General features: G+C 47.6%; 1 protein-coding gene across 1 annotated transcript in view; it reads right to left on the bottom strand.

Moving 5' to 3' along the window:
* LOC141123564 (uncharacterized) overlaps nt 1–24792 on the bottom strand; it is a 62668-nt gene that overhangs the window by 2067 nt on the left and 35809 nt on the right. Inside the window, exons 5-8 of the mRNA XM_073612063.1 lie at nt 23293–23621; nt 8946–8978; nt 8713–8861; nt 659–744 (exon numbers count right to left, since the gene is read on the bottom strand). Of these exons, the coding sequence (XP_073468164.1) occupies nt 659–744; nt 8713–8861; nt 8946–8978; nt 23293–23621 (597 nt within the window). The remainder of the gene's footprint in view (nt 1–658; nt 745–8712; nt 8862–8945; nt 8979–23292; nt 23622–24792) is intronic.

The following is a 24792-nucleotide window of genomic DNA, read 5'->3' as shown; positions in this document are numbered from 1 at the left end:
TGGATTGCTTTTGCAGGCAGTGGTAGGGGTCTCCCGCTGCCCGCTGGTGCCTCTCCGGGCTCTACCATCCCACTGGCAAAAAAAGCCTGGAATGAAGCTGGCGGTTCAGCTGACTTACCATAGAGCTAACTGAAGACCGGGAGGTCCCCAACCATCTCTATGTTATGGGAAACGAGAAGCAACTAGTATTTTGTCACTTCCGGTTTCCACGGATGTAAACAGCGCCATTTTTAAATTGTGAAGGCATCTGATTACACCAATCTTGGTGTGATCACAGGCTTGTAAGAGCAGAGGAGACATCAGGGGTCTAATAGACCCCAGATCTCTCCATAAAGTTGACCTGTCACTGCCTATTGCTGTCACATGGGATGTTTACAGTCCTTGGGACAGCAATAAAATTGATTTAACAATTTTAAAGAAACAGTGTAAAAATAAAAATAAATAAAAATAAGTAATAAAATGAAAAAAATAATGTAAAGTTCCCCCATTCCCCCGTGCAAAATGGGGACGTTTGATGTTTCATGTTCGGGTCCCATAAACTAATAGAGTTTGCGGCTCGGGTCCAAACTTTTTACACGTTCAGGAGTTCTGGTGCGAACCGAACTGGAGGATGTTCGGACCAACTCTACCAAGGACAGTACATACAGTCAATACTCACTGGACGCTGCCATCCCACCACTTCCAAGCTCCATCAGTCCTTCTTAAACCAATCCAGAAACTTCTCCCATCCTTCTTAATCATCATCTGGAATCCAAAATTGAGATGTTTTAGTTGGGCTCCATGTTCTACGTGTATACTGAATTTATTACTGTGTCTAAAATAAGACCAGTGTGATTTCCAGACACCCGAGGATGAAAGCTGCACTCCAATATTTGCTTTTCCTGGTTGTCAACGCAGCAACTGCATTCATAGTATCTCCACTAAGAAAACACACGTAGCATTACCCCCCACAGGAGTTGCTGAAGTTTTGGCTTCCCCACTGATGCACAGCCAATCACACCACATTTCATTCTCTCATCCGGACACAGAAATCAGTCTTTGGCTCGTTTTGTTGTTTTATTAGGGGATGATAACTTGGATAGGGTGAGGGGTCATGGATTGTTACAACAAACAAGTCTTCAGGGACAACTTCCTCCCTATATACAAACGCCTCTTCTCACTTCCTCCTGCACACTCTTAGTTCCTCTAAGTACACCTCCTGCTGACTCCTGAGGGAACTAATAGTATATTGCTAGTTTAGCAAAGGCCCATAACAGGCAGAAACTCTCAATCCCTTTGGCTAAGTGCAAAATTTGAGTGAACCGCATGACAAATCTCTCTCGACCGTTCATCGAATTGCGAACGTAATGGGCCGTTCGCGCCAACTTTGAGTGGCGCGTCACGGCTCATAATTCACTGCGGCATCGCAGTGCATTGCTGGCTGATGATTGGCCAAGCATGCACTATGACCCGCATGCTTGGCCAATCACAGCGCCGTCTGTACAGAGAGCCGTAATTGCCAAAGTCAGGGTGGCTTTGGCCAATTATGGCTCAGGGGGTTTAGTACACGCCCCACACTATATAAGGCCGCCTGCGTGGCGGCCTTGTGTAGTGTGTTGCGGTGGAGAGAGACATAGATAGACAGAGAGACAGTGTCATTTGATTTAAGTTAGATAGAGTAGGCAGGCGAGTCAGTTAGCTGCACTTACAGTGTATTGTATATACATATGAATCCTAGGTGTTGTGTGTATATATATATATATATATATATATATATACTGTATTCAGTTTAGCTAGATCCGTTCCTGTTATTCTCTTTCTACTGACAGGCAGGCAGGTGTTTTTACAGTATTTACAGCTACTTGAAAAAAATTGGTGGTGTTCTTCTGACCCTTTTAGTACCACAGGCAGGCAGCTGCAGTATTTACAGTGAGTGTAGTGCGTCCTCTGCACAGTGTGCACCTAAAGCTACCTGAAGAAAATTGCTGTTGTTCTGATCCTATTAATACCACAAGCAGGCAGCTGCAGTATTTACAGTTAGTGTTCTGTGTCCTTTGCACAGTGTGCACCTAAAGCTACCTGAAGAAAATTGCTGGTGTTCTTCTGATCCTATTAGCACCACAGGCAGGCAGCTACAGTATTTACAGTTATGCCCTGTACACATGGTTGGATTTTCCGACGGAAAAAGTGCGATCGGATTGTGTTGTCGGAAATTCCGATCGTGCGCGGGCTCCATGGGATTTTTTCCAACGGAATTTCCGACACACAAAGTTTTTAGAGCAGAAAATAACATTTTCCGACAACAAAATCTGATCATTTAAATACCGATCGTGTGTACACAAATCCAGCGCACAAAGTGCAACGCATGCTGAGAATAAATTAAGAGACGAAAGCTATTGGCTACTGCCCCGTTTATAATCCCGACGTATGTGTTTTACGTCACCGCGTTCAGAACGATCAGATTTTCTGACAACTTTGCGCGACCGTGTGTATGCAAGACAAGTTTGAGCCAACATCCATCGGAAAAAATCCGATGGATTTTGTTGTCGGAATATCCAATCAATGTCCGATCGTGTGTACTGGGCATTAGAGTACTGTGTTCTCTGCACAGTGTGCACCTCAAGCTACCTGAAGAAAATTAGTGGTGTTCTTCTGATCCTATTAATACCACAGGCAGGCAGCTGCAGTATTTACAGTTAGTGTACTGCGTCCCCTGCACAGTGTGCACCTATACCTACCTGAAGACAATTGCTGTTGTTCTGATCCTATTAATACCACAGGCAGGCAGCTGCACTATTTACAGTTAGTGTAGTGCGTCCTCTGCACAGTGTGCACCTAAAGCTACCTTAAGACAATTGCTGTTGTTCTGATCCTATTAATACCACAGGCAGGCAGCTGCAGTATTTACAGTTAGTGTACTGTGTCCTCTGCACAGTGTGCACCTAAACCTACCTGAAGAAAATTGCTGGTGTTCTTCTGATCCTATTAGTATCACAGGCAGGCAGCTGCAGTATTTACAGTTAGTGTACTATGTCCTCTGCACAGTGTGCACCTAAAGCTACCTGAAGACAATTGCTGTTGTTCTGATCCTATTAATACCACAGGCAGGCAGCTGCAGTATTTACAGTTAGTGTACTGTGTCCTCTGCACAGTGTGCACCTAAAGCTACCTGAAGAAAATTGCTGGTGTTCTTTTGATCCTATTAGTACCACAGGCAGGCAGCTGCAGTATTTACAGTTAGTGTACTGTGTCCTCTGCACAGTGTGCACCTAAAGCTACCTGAAGAAAATTGCTGGTGTTCTCATACTAATAATACTACAGGCAGGCAGTTGATTCTGCTAGCTCAAGTATCAGTATATATATATATATATATACATCCCAGCTTTGTGCAGCTACATCTTACTGCAGGCCATTAGTATGTCTGAAAGGCCAACAAGGAGAGGCAGACAGTCACAAGACAATAAAAGAGGGCAAGCAGGCTCTCTGTCTAGAGGCAACAGTGCTGGTCGTGGAGACGGTGCATCCTCATCAGCACGTGGCCGTGGGACACGCTTGTCCTTTTTTTCGGCAGCTGGCCGTGTTGTGCCGCAACATGCCGAAGACTTGGTAGAGTGGATGACTAAGCCGTCCTCATCCTCCTCATCCTCTCTCACCCAGGGTCAGGGTACTTTGTCTGGCAAAGCAGCTGCCAACGCTGCCTCTTCCCTCGGCTCAATGGCATCAGTCACTCTTTCCCTAGCCCCACCATGTCCTCCCAAGGAGTCCCCCGAACTGTTTGACCACAGTTTTGGGTACATGCTCCAGGAGGATGCCCAGCGTTTTGAAGGCTCCGATGATGGTACCCAGCTAGAGGAAGGCAGTAACGTGAGCCCAGAGAGAGGGGGTGCCCAAGAAGGACATCAATCTGGCAGTCATGTTCCCCCAGCTGCAGCATACTGCCAGCTTTGCTCCAGTGATGAGGAGGGAGGGCATGATGAGGTCACTGACTCTACGTGGGTGCCTGATAGGAGAGAGGAGGAGGCACATCTCCAATGAGGCAGGATGCCCTCCAGGGGCCAGCTTAAGGGCAGCACACTGACTGCATCACACCGCAGAGCTCCGCATGTGCAGGGCATTGCTGTCTCTGCACATTATTCCAAAAGTTCTTTGGTGTGAGCCTTTTTTGAGACAAGTGCATCAGATCCCACCGCTGCTATTTGCAACATATGTTTCAAGCGTATGTCGCATGGCAAAAAACATCACCCGCTTGGGCACCACATGCTTGACCAGACATCTGTCGACCTGCCATGCAGTTCATTGGCAAGCGTACCGAAAAGACCCACACCAAAAAACAAACCAGACTTCTCCTTGCTCCTCATCAGCTGGGATCTCCAACCCTACTATACCTTCAGTCCTCTCTGAAACCTGCACTGAGAGAAATGAAGGTATAGGATTAGGTGTGTCACAGCCAAGTACTTGCGGGCAATCTGCTATCGATAAACCGATGTCAGATTGTACGAGGCAAATTTCCCTGCCCCAGCTGCTGCACCGCCAAAAGAAGTTCGCTCCCAGCCATGGACATGCGCAGCAGTTGAATGCTAGCTTGGCAAAATTGCTAGCACTTCAACTGCTGCCTTTTCAGTTGGTAGACTCTGCCCCCTTCCGTGAGTTTGTGGAATGTGCGGTTCCTCAGTGGCAGGTTCCCAAACGCCACTTTTTCTCACGGAAGGTTGATTCCGGCTCTCTACAGGCATGTGGAAGGCCATGTCTTCGCCTCGCTGGACAGGGCGGTCAGTGGTAAGGTTCATATTAACGCTGACTAATGGTCCAGCAGGCATGGACAGTGAGGTTACCTATCTTTCAACGCGCACTGGGTGACTCTTCTGGCAGCTGGGAAGGATGCAGGACAGGGTGCAGTAGTTTTGGAGGTTTTTCCACCACCACGCCTCCAAAATTCTACTAGTGGTGATTCTGCCACACCTCTCTCCTCCACCCCCTCCTCTTCTTCCTCCATGGCCTCTTCCTGTGCTGATTTGTCCTCAGGACCAGCGGTGCACTGTAGGCGTTCAAGGGGCTACACAAGCACGCAGGCAAAAAGATGCCATGTGGTGCTTGAGCTGGTGTGCTTGGGGACAGGAGCCACACTGGGGCAGAGATTCTGTCAGCTCTGCAGGGACAGGTTCAGAAATGGTTGACGCCACACCAGCTTAAGCCAGGTATGGTGGTTTCCTCTCTGGCCTCCGACAGGGACAACTGACCCATGTGCCCTGTTTGGCTCATGTCCTTAACTTGGTGGTGCAGCTGTTCTTGGGCAGGTACCCGGGCTTACAGGATGTCCTGGGGCAGGCCAGGAAAGTCTGTGTGCATTTCCGCAGGTCATATAATGCCAGTGCTTGGCTGGCTGACCTCCAAAAGGAATTTAACCTGCCCAAGAACCGCCTAATCTGTGACATGCCCACCAGGTGGAACTCAACATTGGCCATGCTGCAGCGGCTGCAAACGCAGCAGAGGGCCATCAATGAGTACCTATGCGACTATGGCACCAGGACAGGGTCAGGAGACCTTGTTTTTTTTTCCCACGCCAGTGGTCTATGATCAGGGATGCATGCACTGTCCTGTCATCATTTGAGGAGGCCACGAGGATGGTGAGCAGTGACAGTGCATGCACCAGTGACACTGTCCCTCTTGTCCACCTGTTAGAGCACACGCTGCATGGAATAATGGACAGGGCACTTGAAGCAGAACAGGGGGAGGAAGAGGAGGACTTCCTTACCTCTCAAGGCCCCATTTATCCAGACAGTGTTCCTGCGTGCCCGCCGATCACACAGGAAGAGGACGAGGAGGAGGAGGAGGATTGTGTCAGCATGGAGGTGGAGCCTGGCACTCAGCATCAGCAGCAGTCTTCAAGGGATCATTTACAGTCCGAAGAAACCCATGGACTTGTATGTGGCTGGGAGGAGGTGGCTGCAGATCATATCGTCCTTAGTGACCCAGAGGACTCTGGACCGAATGCCTCAGCAAACCTACGCTGCATGTCCTCCCTGATCCTGCAAAGCCTAGCAGAAGGATCCTCGTATTCGTGGTATCAAGGGGAGGGATGATTACTGGCTGGCAACCCTCCTTGATGAGAAAGTGAGGTGAAATCTTCTGAAGAGGTGCACAGACAGCAAAACAAATGTTACAGGGGTGATAACCCTTCCCTATGTTTTCCAAAAAGCTTAAAAATAGATTTTTTGGCTGGGGCTACACTTTAAAAATGTACCAGTTCAAAACTACAAACAGATTCTACTTAACAACAAACTTACAGTCCCTGTCTTGTTTGCACCGCCTGTATACTGCTGTTCAGAGTATATAGGGCCTGGGGGCCCCACGCCTTTCCTTTTTTTAATTTGGGTGCAGAGTTCCCCTTAATATCCATACAAGACCCAAGGGGCCTGGTAATGGACTGGGGGGTACCCAAGCCGTTTGTCTCACTGATTTTCATCCATATTGCCAGGACCCAACATTACATTAAAGCCACAAGCAGTTTTAAATGACAGGAGATGAACCTGAGTTGGGTGCTATAAGAACATCAGCAGTTTTTATACATATTCCAAATTAAAAAAAAAAACCCTAACCCTCCCCCACCCTATTCTTTTTGTTGATGAGATGAAAGAAATGTGCCTCAATGAGACCCAAATGCTGCCTGAAGAAAGACTTTATATCTTCCATATAAAAGCTACAAATAATAACTCACACATTTATTACCCTGTTGAGCTCTGATACCTGTACACCGCCTATAGACTGGGGCAATTACATTTCTGCTATGGGCCTATGGATTCAGCAATAGTTTTGTCATTACTTAAGATAACAAAGTATCACATATGATTGTTTTATTTCACTACAGATAAGCAGGGCTGGGCCGAGGGGTATCAGGAGAGGCATCTTCCTTGGGCAGTTTAGCAGGAATGGGGCAAAAAAGGCAGGACCTGCAACCTTTGCTGATGCCCTGAGAGCTAAAGGACCTGGTCCCAGTACTGCATACAAGGCTATTTATTGGGAAAATTGGAAAAATATTTTATTCCAAAGGCAGCCACTTCCATGCCCCATTAGGCACCCATTCTGTAAGGAGCACCATGTGAAGCTACACAACTGTGCATCAGGGGAGATATTTATTTCCAGGACCTCCCCATGAGGCTCATTCTAGCAGTGCCCAGCATTTCACAAGGCACCCACTGTCAGCCTACCTGAGCTAAGGGGTGTATTTATAAAGCAGTGAATCAGGTTCTATTCAACAAAATCCATACTAGACCCTTGTCTGAGCATGCAGCCTGGATATTCACGAAAGGAAGGGACAGCTAGAGCCCCCACCAACCATACAAGGCCACATTCCTCAACATTGGAAGGATACCTTGCTAGGGGACCAGCGGATGTGGGGGTCTGCACAGGAGGGGGGATAATTGCAATCTGGAGGCCCTCTTTAGATTAAGGGACCCCCAGATATCCACCTCCCTGACTATATGAATGGCTACCCCTTGTTATTACCCTCCATCACAAAGCTCTTTGACACGATGATCCTCGCCTGCCAAATTCCTGTCACTAATGGACAGCTACCCTACTGGCTTCTGAATGTCGACTAGCCAGCCAATGATACTGGGTGACATCATTGAGAAACAAGCCGGCAGGTGGAAAGCTGTCATTTGGTGGCGATAGTAATACTACCTCAAAATGAATAACTTCTGGGTGAAGCACCTGGAGGTTCAGGTGGGCTTCTGAATGTCAACAAGCTAGCTGGTGATACTGGGTGACACCATTGGCCAAACAATCCGACAGGCGGGAAGCTGTTATTTGGTGATAATAGTAATATTATCTTAAAATTAATGACTTCTGGGTGAAGCACCCAGAGGTTCAGGTGGGCTTCTGAACGTCAACAAACTAGCTGGTGATACTGGGTGACACCATTGGCCAAACAAGCCAGCAGGTGGGAAGCTGTCATTTGGTGGTAATTGTAATATCATCTCAAAATTAATGACTTCTGGGTGAAGCACCTGGAGGTTCAGGTGGGCTTCTGAATGTCAACAAGCTAGCTGGTAATACTGGGTGACACCATTGGCCAAACAACCCGACAGGCGGGAAGCTGTCATTTGGTGGTAATAATAATATTATCTTAAAATGAATGACTTCTGGGTGACGCACCCAGAGGTTCAGGTGGGCTTCTGAATGTCAACAAGCTAGCTGGTGATGCTGGGTGACATTATTGACCAAAAAAGCCAACAGGCAGGAAACTGTAATTTGGTGGTAATACCACCTCAAAATGAATGAGTTTTGGGTGAAGCACCTGGAGGTATAGGTGGACTTTATGTTATTGATTCATGGTGGCATGCATCCAGGTAGGACCTGCAGTCCACTTCTGAGTAATATATGTGAGACAATCTTCTCAGTTCTGCGTTACCTCCCAGCCCCATGCTCGGCTTATATATTACATGGCCGCATCAGTCCCTAATCATTGCAGGAAGTACCACCCTTTCTGTGATAGAACATGCTACATGTTCTGCAATCTAAAGCTTAGGAAAGTTCCTTTCCCATAATGCAATGGGAGCTTTCCATGCTCTACTCTGTAGAATGTAATGCCTTAAGGGATGAAATGGTGGAAGTGATGCTGTTTGTGAGGGTGTTGGGTCCAAACAGTTTATCTGTGTGTGGGATGTGTGATAAGTATTATAATGTATTGTTATGTATGATATTGCTCCATAACGGGTCCTTTGGGTTTTGTACCTTCAAGATGGAGTCACTCTCCTGTATTTTGGCCAGGGTGGCGTTCTTCTTCTTGCAGTCCTCGCCTGCCTTGTATCGCACTTTATTCTCAGTGGAGAAATAGTAACACGTCTCGCCTATCTGCTTCCAGCCGCCCGGACAGATGGAGCCTGCAGAGAGGGGGGCTGAGTATTAGGATGAGAGTCTGGCAGTGTACAATTTAATTCCCTTGTTATTCTGAAACAAAAACTTACCGAAGTGCAACTCCAAGCCCCTCCCATCCTCACCTGAAAAGAGAGAATAATCAGGAAGCACTCTGTATTACAACAACTTGTATAACTGACACTAAACTCAATGGGGGGGGGGGGGGGGAACTTACTAAGACTGAAGTAGTCAGAATCCAGAGCAGCTAAGCATGACAACCAATCAGGTTGAAAATGATTGGTTGCCCTTTACAGCTGCTCCAATCTTAGGTAAATTTCTCTTATTCTGGAACACATTTGTGAATCCATCACTTTGCATTCATTATGTAATGTATAAATATCTTTTTTCTGACATCTAGTGGCAATCCAGTGTAACAACAATTAGTTATTATTGTATGCTGAAATGGTGCAATCCAATTTACCTGCATGTTTGGATTAGTTGATTTAGTCCTTTGATAGACCCTTCCCTTCTTTGTCATAGTGGGCACATGGTGTAGAAGATTATTGTATAAAAACACCTGACCGGAGAACATCCATGTATTGCTGTCACAGTCAGGGATCAGGCTCAGAAACCAGTTACGGCAGTAGAGAGGCTCCCACCTTACCAGCTGCATAAGTACATAATCAGGTCACCCTGGTGGATGACACCGGCTCATAGTGCAGGGTCTAAGCACTAACTGGTATTCACCAGAGCTCCTAATGGTGGGGATGGGTTTTGCTGCATGCTAGTACCAGGTCGCAGTCCTAAGGATGGCACCACAAGGGGGTGAGCAAGCCGGGGTCGAGTAGCAGATATAGGAGTTAGGGATCAAGCAGAAGCGTAGTCATTAAACAAGCCAAATGATTGCAAATTGGGGACAAGTCAAACATTAGTAACAAATGGTTGCAGGTTGGGATCAAGTGGAAACATAGTTTAGGAACAAGCCAAGGTCAGTGACAAGTGGTAATGAAGATATAGACAGCAACAGGAGAAACAAGAGCAAGACATTGGCTGGAGAAGGGCACAGACATGGCTTGAATAGGAAGTTCATGGGAAGAGCAAGGAGTTCTCCAAAAACGAGGGACAGGACAAGGTTTTCCAATGGATCAGACAAGGAGCTGTCCAGTATCTCAGGTGGCTCAGCAAGAAGAGCTATTGTTGGATGCAGCAGAGGATTGTGGGTTCTGGTCCTGACAATTACCTTTTATCAAGTAAAGCTATGTTGGAATAAACTGACCCATCTTATTGGAGAGTTAAGCTGTCTGTGGGGGGTGCTTTTTAGGCAGGTGACCATATGGTTCAGATGTACTGAGGCCTAAAGGTGGTATGTCAGTGCATAAAGCGGTGCTTGAAACAGAACACCTCTCATTGATTCCACATGTGTATTGCGCTCTTACATTGATAGTGAGTGAAATACTTTTGCAGATGGGAGATCAGAGAAGGGCTTTCTTAGAGGCTGGAAAAAGTTCCCCCTTGTTTAGATGATCAGGGAAGAAGGACTTCCTTAGATTGGTGATGACTCGGAAAAGGTCCACCCTACATTGGGGATCAAGGAAGAAGGGATCCTCTAGATTGGTGATGACTGGGAAATGTCTCTCTTACGTTGAGGATTAGAGATTGGCCTAACACCTCCCTGTTCGTTTTACAGCAGAACTCCCGAACTGGGGAAAAGTTCTAACCAGAAATGTGAAGCCCATTGAAGTCTATAGGAGCCGAATAGGAAAAATCAAAAGTGCCAATTTTGAAGGCTTATATGCAAGTAATTGGCCATAAAAGGGGTATGGGGGTCTGGGTACTGCCCTGGGGAACATGTATCAATGCAAATATTTTTTTTTTAAACTTTTTTCAGGAGCAGTAATTTTAATGATGCTTAAAGTGCAACAATAAAAATGAAAAATTCCTTTAAATATAGTGCCTGGGGTGGGTGTCCCCTTAATCTTCCTGTAACGTGGAACATCTGTACGATGTATAGAATCTGCAGCAGCAAAACTGAAATTTTTAAAGAAAAAAATCAAGTCAAATCACATTTAAAATGGCTTGTGGTTGCAATTGCCATGCAAAAGAAAAAAAAAATATGTGGGGACCGCAGCCCACCCCCTCCTGAACCATACCAGGCCACATGCCCTCAATATGGGGGCATGGGTGGGTGGGTGTTGATGGGCACAAGGGCCTCTTCCTGACAACCTTGGCTGATGGTCGTGGGGATATGCGGGTGAGGGGCTTATTGAAAATCTGAAAGCCCCTTTTAACAAGGGGGCCCCAGATCCCACCCCCATGTGAATGAGTATGGGGTATAGTACCCCTACCCATTCACCAAAAAAGTGTCAAAAGTAATAAAAACACAGACAGATTTTGACAATTCCTTTATTAAAAAATAAAAAGACATTGTCCCCTGATATAAATCCATCATCAAGCATGGCGCTACCGCTAGCACCCGAAAAATTTAAAAAAAGAACGCTCCTTACGTCCATGAATTATGGCCGCCTACTGCAGGCTAAGCCATTTGACAGTTCTAATATAGGGAAGCAGTGGGGCCACCGGGCTACGTCACCTGGTAGCACTGCCCAATTATGGCATCACTGACCCAGCATGCACCAGTCCGTGACGTCAGAAGGTGGTGGGGCCACCTATGTTCAGCCAATGTTCGGCCCAAATTGATGCTCGGGCCGAACCGTTCCCCCAACTTTATTGAGGATCAAGATAAAAGGTCTCCTTTAGATTGGCGATGACTGGGAAAAGGTCCTCCTTACATTGATAATCAAGGGAAAAGGGCTCCTTTAGATTGTTGATGACTGGGAAAAGGCCCATCTTACATTGATCGAAAAAGATCTCCTTTAGATTAGTGATGACTGGGAAAAGGTCTCCCTTACGTTCTTTATCAAGGAAGAAGGGTTCCTTTAAATTGGTCTGGTATGGATTTGAAGGGGAACCCCGCGCCACAATTAAAAAGAATGGCATGGGGTCTCCCCAAAAATCCATACCAGACCCTTATCCAAGCACGCAACCTGGCAGACCACAGGAAAAGAGGGGGGACGAGAGAGCGCCCCCCCTCCTGAACCGTACCAGGCCACATGCCCTCAACATTGGGAGGGTGCTTTGGGGTAGCCCCCCCAAAGCACCTTGTCCCCATGTTGATGGGGAGAAGGGCCTCATCCCCACAACCCCTGCCCGGTGGTTGTGGGGGTCTGCGGGCGGGGTGCTTATCGGAATCTGGAAGCCCCCTTTAACAAGGGGACCCCCAGATCCCGGCCCCCCTCTGTTTGAATTGGTAATGGGGTACAAACGTACCCCTACCATTTCACAAAAAAAATTTCAAAAATGTTAAAAAAAGACAATAGACAGTTTTTGACCATACCTTTATTAATGTCTTTTTCTTTCCCTGCTTCTTCTTCCATCTTCTTCTGGTCTTCCTTCGGTATTCTTCTTCCTCCATCTTCTTCTTACCCCGCTTCTTCCTCTATCTTCCTCCACTTCTTCTTCCAGTCTTCTCGTCCAGCATCTTGCTCCGGCTTCTTCTTCATCGCTTCATCCTATGATCCACCTCAATGGGAGTCTCCTGCTGTGTGATGGATATGTTCAGGTGACAGCTCCTATATAACGGAGGGCGGGGCCACCTGGTGACCCTGCCCCCTCTGACGCATGGGGACTAACCTATGGCTTTCCCCGTGTTGTCAGAGGGGGACGGGGTCAATGACCCTGCCCCCCTCTGATACCACGGGGAAAGCCATAGGGAAGTCCCCGTGCATCAGAGGGGGGTGGGATCACCGGGTGGCCCAGGCCTCCGTTATGTAAGAGCTGTCACCTGAACAGAAGCGTCACAAAGCGGGAGACTCCCACTGAGGCGGATCATACAGAGGATGAAGCGGAGAAGAAGAAGACCGGAGGAAGATGCCGGACGAGAATACTGGAGAAAGAAGCGGAAGAAGATAGAGGAAGAAGCGGGGAAGAACAATATGGAGGAAGAAATAGAACACCGAAGGAAGACCAGAAGAAGATGGAAGAAGAAGCGGGGAAAGAATAAGGCATTAATAAAGGAATTGTCAAAAAACGTCTATTGTCTTTTTTTAACATTTTTGACACTTTTTTTGGGAAATGGTAGGGGTACATTTTTACCCCATTATCAATTCACACAGGGGGGGCCGGGATCTGGGGGTCCCCTTGTTAAAGGGGGATTCCAAAATCCGATAAGTCCTCTGCCCGCAGACCCCCACAACCACCGGGCAAGGGTTGTGGGGATGAGGCCCTTCTCCCCATCAACATGGGGACAAGGTGCTTTGGGGGGCCACCCCAAAGCACCCTCCAAATGTTGAGGGCATGTGGCCTGGTACGGTTCAGGAGGGGGGGCACTCTCTCGTCCCCCCTCTTTTCCAGGTTGCGTGCTCGGATAAGGGTCTGGTATGGATTTTTGGGGGGACCCCATGCCATTTTTTAAAAAAATTTTGGCACGGGGTTCACCTTAAAATCCATACCAGACCCTTCAGGTCTGGTATGGATTTTGAGGGGGACCCCACGCCATTTTTTTAAACATTTTGGCGCGGGGTTCCCCTTAATATCCATACCAGACCTGAAGGGCCTGGTATGGAATTTGGGGGGACCCCCACGCATTTTTTTTTTAATTTTGGTTCGGGGTTCCCCTGTGGGGGAATCCCATGCTGTTTCTATCAATTAACTGTTATGTGTATTGCCGGACCGACAATTCATTGTAGCCGCAAATAGTTTTAAATTACTTTTTTTCCTTTAGAAATGTCATTTTGCTCTCGGACTGTTCAAAACACGGGAAACATGTGCCACTTTACAGGCATACTATAGACACCCCCCAGGTACGAAATTTAAAGCAATATTACACTTTTATTGTTTTACTTTAAGCATTATTAAAATCACTCCTCCCAAAAAAATGCCCATTTTTAAAACTTTTTTTTGCATTGATACATGTCCCCTGGGGCAGGACCCGGGTCCCCAAACACTTTTTATGACAATAACTTGCATATTAACCTTTAAAATTAGCACTTTTGATTTCTCCCATAGACTTTTAAAGGGTGTTCCACGGCTTTCCAATTTGCCGCGAACACCCCAAATTGTTCGCTATTCAGCGAACGGGTGATCAGCCAATGTTCAAGTCTAACTCATGTTTGACCCGAACATAAAGCCCATCCCTATTAATGACTGGGAAAAGGCCCCTTACATTGATGATCAAGGAAGAAGGGCTCCTTTAGATTGGTGATGACTAGCAAAAGGCCTCCCTTATGTTGAGAATGAAGGGAAAATGGCTCATTTAGATTGATGACTGCGAAAAGACCCCCCTTACTAGGGATGAGCCGAACACCCCCCGGTTCGGTTCGCACCAGAACCCGCGAACGGACCGAAAGTTCGCACGAACGTTAGAACCCCATTGACGTCTATGGGACTCGAACGTTCGAAATCAAAAGTGCTCATTTTAAAGGCTAATTTGCATGGTATTGTCCTAAAAAGGGTTTGGGGACCCGGGTCCTACCCCAGGGGACATGTATCAATGCAAAAAAAACTTTTAAAAACGGCCGTTTTTTCGGGAGCAGTGATTTTAATGATGCTTAAAGTAAAAAAAAAAAGTGAAATATTCCTTTAAATATCGTACCTGGGGGGTGTCTATAGTATGCCTGTAAAGTGACGCGTGTTTCCCATGTTTAGAACAGTCCCTGCACCAAATGTCATTTTTAAAGGAAAAAATCTCATTTAAAACTGCTTGCGGGTTTAATGTCATGTCGGGTCATGGCAATATGGATGAAAATCAGTGAGACAAACGGCATGGGTACCCCCCAGTCCATTACCAGTCCCTTTGGGTCTTGTATGGATATTAAGGGGAACCCCGCACCCAAATTAAAATAAGGAAAGGTGTGGGGCCACCAGGCCCTATATACTCTGAACAGCAGTATACAGGCGGTGCAAACAAGACAGGGACTGTAGGTTTGTTGTTAAGTAGAATCTGTTTGTAATTTTGAACATTTTTAACGTGTTTAGCTCCAGCCAAAAAATCTTTTCTAAGCTTTTTGGAAAACATAGGGAAGGGTTATCACCCCTGTGACATTTGTTTTGCTGTCTTTCCTCCTCTTCAGAAGATTTCACCTCACTTTTTTGTCCCAATGAAAAATGTTTTTTGAAAATTTGGGTTTTTTTGTGGAACAAGGATTGGAAAGCATCAGTGGAAAGGAGAACTTGTTTTCCCATATTAACTCTTACAGGAGAGAATTTCCCTTCCTAGGGGTAGATTTCATCTCACTTCCTGTTGTCTCCTTCCGTTTGCAAGTAGGAGTCGTTTGTAAGTTAGATGTTTGAAAGTAGGGTCCTGCCCTATATACTCAGCAGAAATTTGGGCCTTAGGTGTTGCTGTGGCCACAACACTGTAAGCCCTCACAGGGCCCTGCTGTGAAATATTAGATCAAGAATTGTAATTACATGCCCCTGTTGAACAGGAGCTGAAAAATTAGGCCTTAGGCACTGGTGCTGGTGCCACAACACTGCAACCCCTCACAGACACTCTAGTTGGAACGCAGGAACGAGCCCTGCTGCAAATTATTGCTTCAAAAATTGTAATTACACGCCCCTGTTAGACAGGGGCAGAAAAATTGGGCCTTAGGCACTGGTGCTGGTGCCACAACACTGCAACCCCTCACAGACACTCTAGTTGGAACGCAGGAACGAGCCCTGCTGCAAAGTATTGCATCAAAAATTGTAATTACACGCCCCTGTTAGACAGGGGCAGAAAAATTGGGCCTTAGGCACTGGTGCTGGTGCCACAACACTGCAACCCCTCACAGACACTCTAGTTGGAACGCAGGAACGAGCCCTGCTGCAAAGTATTGCATCAAAAATTGTAATTACACGCCCCTGTTAGACAGGGGCAGAAAAATTGGGCCCTAGGCACTGGTGCTGGTGCCACAACACTGCAACCCCTCACAGACACTCTAGTTGGAATGCAGGAACGAGCCCTGCTGCAAAGTATTACATCAAAAATTGTAATTACACACCCCTGTTAAACAGGGGCTGAAAAATTGTGCCTTAGGCACTGGTGGTGGCGCCCAGAACCAAAAATGTTCTTACAAGCTATCAGCGTGATGATTGAGGAGGAAGAGGATAATTACTCAGGGATAGTCACTCAGCATCAGCATAGGCAGTCTTTGAAGGGATCTGAGATTTCAAAAAAAATTATTCGGTTACATCAGCATCAGGTGCTTGGTAGCTGGTGGTGATCCAAGACTCATTCATTTTTATGAAGGTCAGCCGATCGACTGAGTCGGTGGACAGACGCACCCTGTGATCGGTTACCACGCCTCCAGCAGCACTGAATGTGCGTTCCGAAAGAACGCTGGATGCAGGACAGGCCAGTAGCTCAATTGCATACTGTGCAAGCTCTGGCCAGTGATCCATCCTCAAGACCCAGTAACCCAGAGGATTTTCGGTGGGAAAGGTGTCCAAGTCTGATCTTGCCCCTAGGTATTCCTGAACCATGTAAAACAGACGCTGGCGATGGTTGCTGGAACCGATCATACCTTGGGGCTGCGGACCAAAAAATTGTCTGAACGCATCGGTCAGACGGCCACCTTCTCCACCGCTCCTTCTTTGACTGACCGAAGCCTCAGCAACACGTTGTCCAGAAACAGGAGTTTGTAACCTCCCAGTCTCTGGGAACGCGTTGCACAGACCTTTCTGCAAGGCCTCCCGAAGATGTTTCATCCTCTGCTCCCTCTGCGATGGCAAGATAAGGTCCGCAACCTTACCCTTGTAACGTGGATCAAGGAGGGTTGCCAGCCAGTATTGGTCCTTCTCCTTGATACCACGAATACGAGGATCCTTACGCAGGCTTTGCAGGATCAGGGAGGCCATGCAGCGTAGGTTTGCTGAGGCATTCGGTCCGGAGTCCTCTGGGTCACTAAGAACGACATGGTCCGCAGCCACCTCCTCCCAGCCACGTACAAGTCCATGTGTTTCTTGGGACTGATCCCTTAAAGACTGCTGCTGATGCTGAGTGCCAGGCTCCACCTCCATACTGACACAATCTTCCTCCTCCTCCTCTTCCTCCTCGTCCTCTTCCTGTGTGATCGGCGGGCACGCAGGAACACTGTCTGGATAAAGGGGGCCTTGAGAGCTAAGGAAGTCCTCCTCTTCCTGCCTCTGTTCTGCCTCAAGTGCCCTGTCCATTATTCCACGCAGCGTGTGCTCCAACAGGTGGACAAGGGGGACAGTGTCACTGATGCATGCACTGTCACTGCTCACCATCCTCGTGGCCTCCTCGAATGGTGACAGGACAGTGCATGCATCCCTGATCATGGCCCACTGGCGTGGGGAAAAAAAACCAAGCTCCCCTGACCCTGTCCTGGTGCCATAGTCGCACAGGTACTCATTTATGGCCCTCTGCTGCGTGTGCAGCCGCTGCAGCATGGCCAACGTTGAGTTCCACCTGGTGGGCATGTCACAGATTAGGCGGTTCTTGGGCAGGTTAAACTCCTTTTGGAGGTCCGTCAGCCGAGCACTGGCATTATATGACCGGCGGAAATGCACACAGACTTTCCTGGCCTGCCTCAGGACATCCTGTAAGCCCGGGTACCTGCCCAAGAACCGCTGCACCACCAAGTTAAGGACGTGAGCCAAACAGGGCACATGGGTCATTTGTCCCTGTCGGAGGGCAGAGAGGAGGTTGGTGCCATTGTCGCAAACCACCATTCCTGCCTTAAGTTGGCGTGGCGTCAACCACCTCTGAACCTGCCCCTGCAGAGCTGACAGAACCTCTGCCCCAGTGTGGCTCCTGTCCCCCAAGCACACCAGCTCAAGCACCGCATGGCATCTTTTGGCCTGCGTACTTGCGTAGCCCCTTGAACGCCTACGGAGCACCGCTGGTTCCGAGGAAGAGGCCATGAAGGAAGAAGAAGAGGAGGGGGTGGAGGAGAGAGGTGTGTCACAATCAGCATTTTGGAGGCGTGGTGGCGGAACAACCTCCAACACTACTGCACCTTGTCCTGCATCCTTCCCAGCTGCCAGCAGAGTCACCCAATGCGCCGTGAAACTTAGGTAACGTCCCTGTCCATGCCTGCTGGACCATGAGTCAGCGGTAATATGCACCTTACCGCTGACCGCCCTGTCCAGCGAGGCATGGACATTGCCTTCCACATGCCGGTAGAGAGCCGGAATCGCCTTCCGTGAGAAAAAGTGGCGTTTGGGTACCTGCCACTGAGGAACCGCACATTCCACAAACTCACGGAAGGGGGCAGAGTCTACCAACTGAAAAGGCAGCAGTTGAAGTGCTAGCAATTTTGCCAAGCTAGCATTCAACCGCTGGGCATGTGGATGGCTGGGAGCAAACTTCTTTCGGCGGTGCAGCAGCTGGGGCAGGGAAATTTGCCTGGTACAATCTGACGTCGGTGTACCAAAAGCAGATTGCCCACAAGTACTTGGCTGTGACACACCTAATTCTACACCTTCATTCCTCTCACTGCAGGTCTCAGAGAGGACTGAAGGTCTAGTGGGGTTGGAAATCTCAGCTGATGAGGAGCAAGGAGAGATCCTCTTTGTTCTTTGGTGTGGGTCTTTTAGATACGCTTGCCAACGAACTGCATGGCAGGTCAACATATGTCTGGTCAAGCATGTGGTACCCAAGCGGGAGATATTTTGGCCACGCGAGATACGCTTGAGACATATGTTGCAAATAGCAGCGGTGCGATCTGATGCACTCGTCTCAAAAAAGGCCCACACCAAAGAACTTTTTGAATAACGCGCAGAGACTGCAGCGCCCTGCACATGTGGAGCTTTGGGGTGTGATGCAGTCAATGTGCTGCCCTTAGGCTGGCCCCTGGAGGGCATCCTGCCTCGTTGGTGATGTGCTGCCGCCTCCTCCTCCTCCTCCTCCTCCTCCTCCTCCTCCTCTCTCCTATCAGGCACCCACGTTGAGTCAGTGACCTCATCATCCCCTCCCTCCTCATCACTGGAGCAAACCTGGCAGTATGCTGCAGCAGGGGGAGCATGACTGCCAGATTGCTGTCCTTCTTGGGCACCCCCTCTGTCCGCGCTCATGTTACTGCCTTCATCGAGCTCAGTATCGTCATCAGAGCCTTCCAAACGCTGGGCATCCTCCTGGAGCATGTACCCAACACTGTGGTCAAACAGTTCGAGGGAATCCTCATGAGGACATGGTGGAGCTAGGGAAGGAGTCACTGATGACATTGAGCTGAGGGAAGAGGCCGCTGCTTTGCCAGACAAAGCACCCTGGGCATGGGTGAGAGAGGATGAGGAGGATGAGGACGGCTTGGTCATCCACTCGACCAAGTCTTCCGCATGTTGCGGCTCAACATGGCCAGCTGCCGAAAAAAAGGCCAAGCGTGTCCCATGGCCACGTGCTGATGAGGATGCACCGTCTCCACGACCAGCACTAGACACAGAGCCTGCTTGCCCTCTCTTATTGGATTGTGACTGTCTGCCTCTCCTTCTTGGCCTTCCAGACATACTAATGGCCTGTAGCTGCACTAAGCTGGGATAGAACACCTGTAATTTTCTTCAAGTAGCTTTATATACTGTAACCAGACAAGCCTGCCTGTCAGTAGGAAGATAACAGGAACGGATCTAGCTGAACACTGTGAGCAGGACGCACTGTACTAAATGTAAATAGTCTAGCTGCCTGACCGTGGTACTAATAGGATCAAATAGAACACCTGTAATTTTCTTCAGGTAGCTTTATATACTGTAACCAGACAAGCCTGCCTGTCAGTAGGAAGATAACAGGAACGGATCTAGCTGTACACTGTGAGCAGGACGCACTGTACTAAATGTAAATAGTCTAGCTGCCTGACCGTGGTACTAATAGGATCAAATAGAACACCTGTAATTTTCTTCAGGTAGCTTTATATACTGTAACCAGACAAGCCTGCCTGTCAGTAGGAAGATAACAGGAACGGATCTAGCTGTACACTGTGAGCAGGACGCACTGTACTAAATGTAAATAGTCTAGCTGCCTGACCGTGGTACTAATAGGATCAAATAGAACACCTGTAATTTTCTTCAGGTAGCTTTATATACTGTAACCAGACAAGCCTGCCTGTCAGTAGGAAGATAACAGGAACGGATCTAGCTGTACACTGTGAGCAGGACGCACTGTACTAAATGTAAATAGTCTAGCTGCCTGACCGTGGTACTAATAGGATCAAATAGAACACCTGTAATTTTCTTCAGGTAGCTTTATATACTGTAACCAGACAAGCCTGCCTGTCAGTAGGAAGATAACAGGAACGGATCTAGCTGAACACTGTGAGCAGGACGCACTGTACTAAATGTAAATAGTCTAGCTGCCTGACCGTGGTACTAATAGGATCAAATAGAACACCTGTAATTTTCTTCAGGTAGCTTTATATACTGTAACCAGACAAGCCTGCCGGTCAGTAGGAATTTAACAGGAACGGATCTAGCTGAACACTGTGAGCAGGACGCACTGCACTAAATGTAAATAGCAGGAACGGATCTAGCTGAACACTGTGAGCAGGACGTACTGCACTAAATGTAAATAGTCTAGAAGATAACAGGAACGGATCTAGCTGAACACTGTGAGCAGGACGCACTGCACTAAATGTAAATAGTCTAGAAGATAACAGGAACGGATCTAGCTGAACACTGTGAGCAGGACGCACTGCACTAAATGTAAATAGCAGGAACGGCTCTAGCTGAACACTGTGCGCAGGACGCACTGCACTAAATGTAAATAGCAGGAACGGATCTAGCTGAACACTGTGAGCAGGACGCACTGCACTAAATGTAAATAGCAGGAACGGATCTAGCTGAACACTGTGAGCAGGACGCACTGCACTAAATGTAAATAGCAGGAACGGATCTAGCTGAACACTGTGAGCAGGACGCACTGCACTAAATGTAAATAGCAGGAACGGATCTAGCTGAACACTGTGAGCAGGACGCATTGCACTAAATGTAAATTGCAGGAACGGATCTAGCTGAACACTGTGAGCAGGACGCACTGCACTAAATGTAAATAGTCTAGAAGATAACAGGAACGGATCTAGCTGAACACTGTGAGCAGGACGCACTGCACTAAATGTAAATAGCAGGAACGGATCTAGCTGAACACTGTGAGCAGGACGCACTGCACTAAATGTAAATAGCAGGAACGGATCTAGCTGAACACTGTGAGCAGGACGCACTGCACTAAATGTAAATAGCAGGAACGGATCTAGCTGAACACTGTGAGCAGGACGCACTGCACTAAATGTAAATTGCAGGAACGGATCTAGCTGAACACTGTGAGCAGGACGCACTGCACTAAATGTAAATAGTCTAGAAGATAACAGGAACGGATCTAGCTGAACACTGTGAGCAGGACGCACTGCACTAAATGTAAATAGCAGGAACGGATCTAGCTGAACACTGTGAGCAGGACGCACTGCATTAAATGTAAATAGTCTAGATAGAAGATAACAGGAACGGATCTAGCTAAACTGAATACAGTGTATATATATATATGCAACACCTGGGATGCATATATATACACAATACACTGTAAGTGCAGCTAACTGACTGACTGTTCTGCCTAATCTATCTAACTCAAATCAAATGACACTGTCTCTCTCTCTCTCTATCTCTCAGCACACCGGAACACACACTACACAGGGCCGCCGTGCAGGCGGCCTTATATAGTGTGGGGTGTGTACTAAATCCCCTGAGCCATAATTGGCCAAAGCCACCCTGGCTTTGGCCAATTACAGCTCTCTCTACTGACAGCGCTGTGATTGGCCAAGCATGCGGGTCATAGTGCATGCTTGGCCAATCATCAGCCAGCAATGCACTGCGATGCCGCAGTGAATTATGGGCCGTGACGCGCCACACGAATTTAGCGCGAACGGCCCATAACGTTCGCAATTCGGCGAACGATCGAACAGCCGATGTTCGAGTCGAACATGGGTTCGACTCGAACACGAAGCTCATCCCTACCCCTTACATTGACAATCAGGGAAGAAGGGCTCCTTTAGATTGGTGATAACTGGGAAAAGGTCTGGCTTTCCTCGATAATTAAGGAAGAAGAGCTCCTTTCAATTAGTAAAGATTGGGAAAAGGTTCCCTTTACATTGATGATCAATGAAGCAGAGCTCCTTTAGATTAGGTATTACTGGGAAAGGGTCCCCCTTTTATTGATGATCAGAGATGAAGGACTCCTTTAGATTGGTGGTGACTGATAAAAGATCCCCTTATATTAATGATCAGAGAAGGACTCCCTTAGACTCATGGTGACTAGTAAAAGGCCACTCTAATGCCCCGTACACACGGTCAGACTTTCCGAAGTAAAATGTGCGATCAGAGCTTGTTGTTGGAAATTCCGACCGTGTGTAGGCTCAATCGGACAGTTTCCATCAGAATTTCCGTTGCACAAAATTTGAGATCTGGTTCTCAAATTTTCCAACAACAAAATACGTTGTCGGAAATTCCGATCGTGTGTACACAATTCCAACGCACAAAAGTCCACGCATGCTTGGAATCAAGCAGAAGAGCAGCACTGGCTATTGAACTTCATTTTTTTTTTGTTTGTCCTATGTGTTGTACGTCACCGCGTTCTTGACGTATGGAATTTCCGACAAGCTTTGTGTGACCGTGTATATGCAAGACAAGTTTGAGCCAACATCCGTCGGAAAAAATCCATGGATTTTGTTGTAGGAATGTCCGATTGCGTGTACAGGGCATTACATTGATGATCGTGGAATAAGACTTCCTTAGGTTGATGGTAACTGGAAACAAGTCCCCCTTACATTGATGATCATGGGAGAAGGGTCCCATTATCTTGGTGATGACTGGGAAAAGGTCCCCCTTACATTGATGATCAGTGGGAAAGAGCCCAATTGCATTGTTGGTCAGTGGAGTAGGGTTCCATTACACTAGTAGTCATTGGGAAGAGCACTCCCTATTTTGGAAGTCTATGCCCTTTCATCACCTTTTCAAGCCCTGTATTTACCTCCAGGGCTACTAGGATGGAAATTTTTCAAGAGGCAATTCTCATCATCTGAGGCTCCTCATACAGTTATTTGTCATTAACCCTCCTGATGCTGCTCCATTGTAAGTAAATCCTCTTCTGAAAACAAAACTTCTGGGAGTACTGATGTGCTGCGCCCCCCGTAGTGCTTAGTGGGTCTTCCCTACATCACTACACAATTCAGGAAATCTGTAGCAGGAAGCACTGAGCACCACGGGAGACACAGCATATCAACACTTCTGGAAGTTTTGTTTGCAGATGATACTTCAGAGGAGGATTTCTCATAAGCGGCAGGAGAGGTAAGTTTTTTTTTGTCTTCAGACAAATGTAGGTGTCAATGTGAATTGTTGAATAAACCAGAATGTATTTGAAAGGGAACAGGCCTCTGAGTCACCCAGAGCCTGAATTCCCACCATGATACGTGGTACACTTACAGCTTTTACGGAAGCACTGGGCAGCTCCACCCAGCTTCTTCTTCAGGTCACTTAGCTCCTCCTCCATGTCACTTAGCCCCTCCTCCAGGTCACTTAGCCGCTCTTCCAGGTTGCTCAGCTTCTTGAGCTCCTCTTGTACATCCCTCAGGCTCTGCTGAACTTGATTGATTGTCCTCTTTGTGTCATCAAGTTCTCTATCCTTCTTGGAAAGAATGTCCTCTTTTATCTTCAGTTTCTGCTGGACATCAGAGAGGGAATTCCTCATGTGGGAGATTGTCTGGTCAACATTCCTCTTTTGCAAGTTGACTGATTCTAGATTGTCTTCACACCTTTGGGGTTTAAAGGGAAACTTTGGAAGATCACTCATACGTGTCATCATTTGAATACGTTGTTTGTTAGAGAACATAACCAACCAAGTCAAAAACTGTATGTGTCTTTATTTTTTGGGTGAATAAGTATTTGTTCCGTCGGAAAAATATAAAACATGTTCTCTATCTAACTCTGTCTGAATTTTCGACAGAAAAAGTCCAATGGGGCATACACATGGTCGGAATATACGATGAAAAGCTCCCATCGGACTCTTTCTGTTCCGCTCGTGTGGACGCGGCATAACAGTAATCAGCGCTTGTATGGTGTATGAGAACATACCTATCCACACCACAAAAAGGGCCGGGCCATGATGGTTTACATTAGCATGTGACACAAGTAAATGTTGGCGTGAGAAAAAACGCATCTTTGCCGATAAGTGCAGCTTATCAGTGCCCACCAAGTCAGGTCTCATCTACACCCGCCAGTGCAATCTTATCTGTACCCACCAGTGTGGTCTCATCTACACCCACCAGTGCGATCTCATCTGTACCCACCAGTGCGATCTCATCTGTACCCACCAGTGCGGTCTCATCTGTGCCCACCAGTGCGGTCTCATCTACACCCACCAGTGCGATCTTATCTGTACCCACCAGTGCGATCTCATCTGTACCCACCAGTACGGTCTCATCTGTACCCACCAGTACGGTCTCATCTGTGCCCACCAGTGCAGTCTCATCTATACCCACCAATGCGGTCTCATCTATACCTACCAGTGTCGTCTCATCTATACCCACCAATGCGGTCTCATCTATACCCACCAGTGTGCTCTCATCTATACCCACCAGTGTGGTCACATCTATACCCACCAGTGCGGTCTCATCTATACCCACCAGTGCGATCTCATCTGTACCCACCAGTGCGGTCTCATCTGTGCCCACCAGTGCGATCTCATCTGTGCTCACCAGTGCGGTCTCATCTATAACCACCAGTGTGGTCCCATCTATACCCACCAGTGCGGGCTCATCTATACCACCAGTGTGGGCTCATCTATACCACCAGTGTGGGCTCATCTATACCACCAGTGCGGTCTCATCTATACCCACCAGTGCAGTCTCATCTATGCCCATCAGTGCGATCTTATCTGTGCCCACCAGTGCAATCTCATCTGTGCCCACCAGTGCGGTCTCATCT

Source organism: Aquarana catesbeiana, linkage group LG01 (assembly GCF_042186555.1).
Source record: "Aquarana catesbeiana isolate 2022-GZ linkage group LG01, ASM4218655v1, whole genome shotgun sequence".
In the NCBI taxonomy this organism is placed as follows: Eukaryota; Metazoa; Chordata; class Amphibia; order Anura; family Ranidae; genus Aquarana; species Aquarana catesbeiana.
Note: the sequence above shows the minus strand (reverse complement) of the source record. Positions and strands in the feature narration are given on the sequence as shown.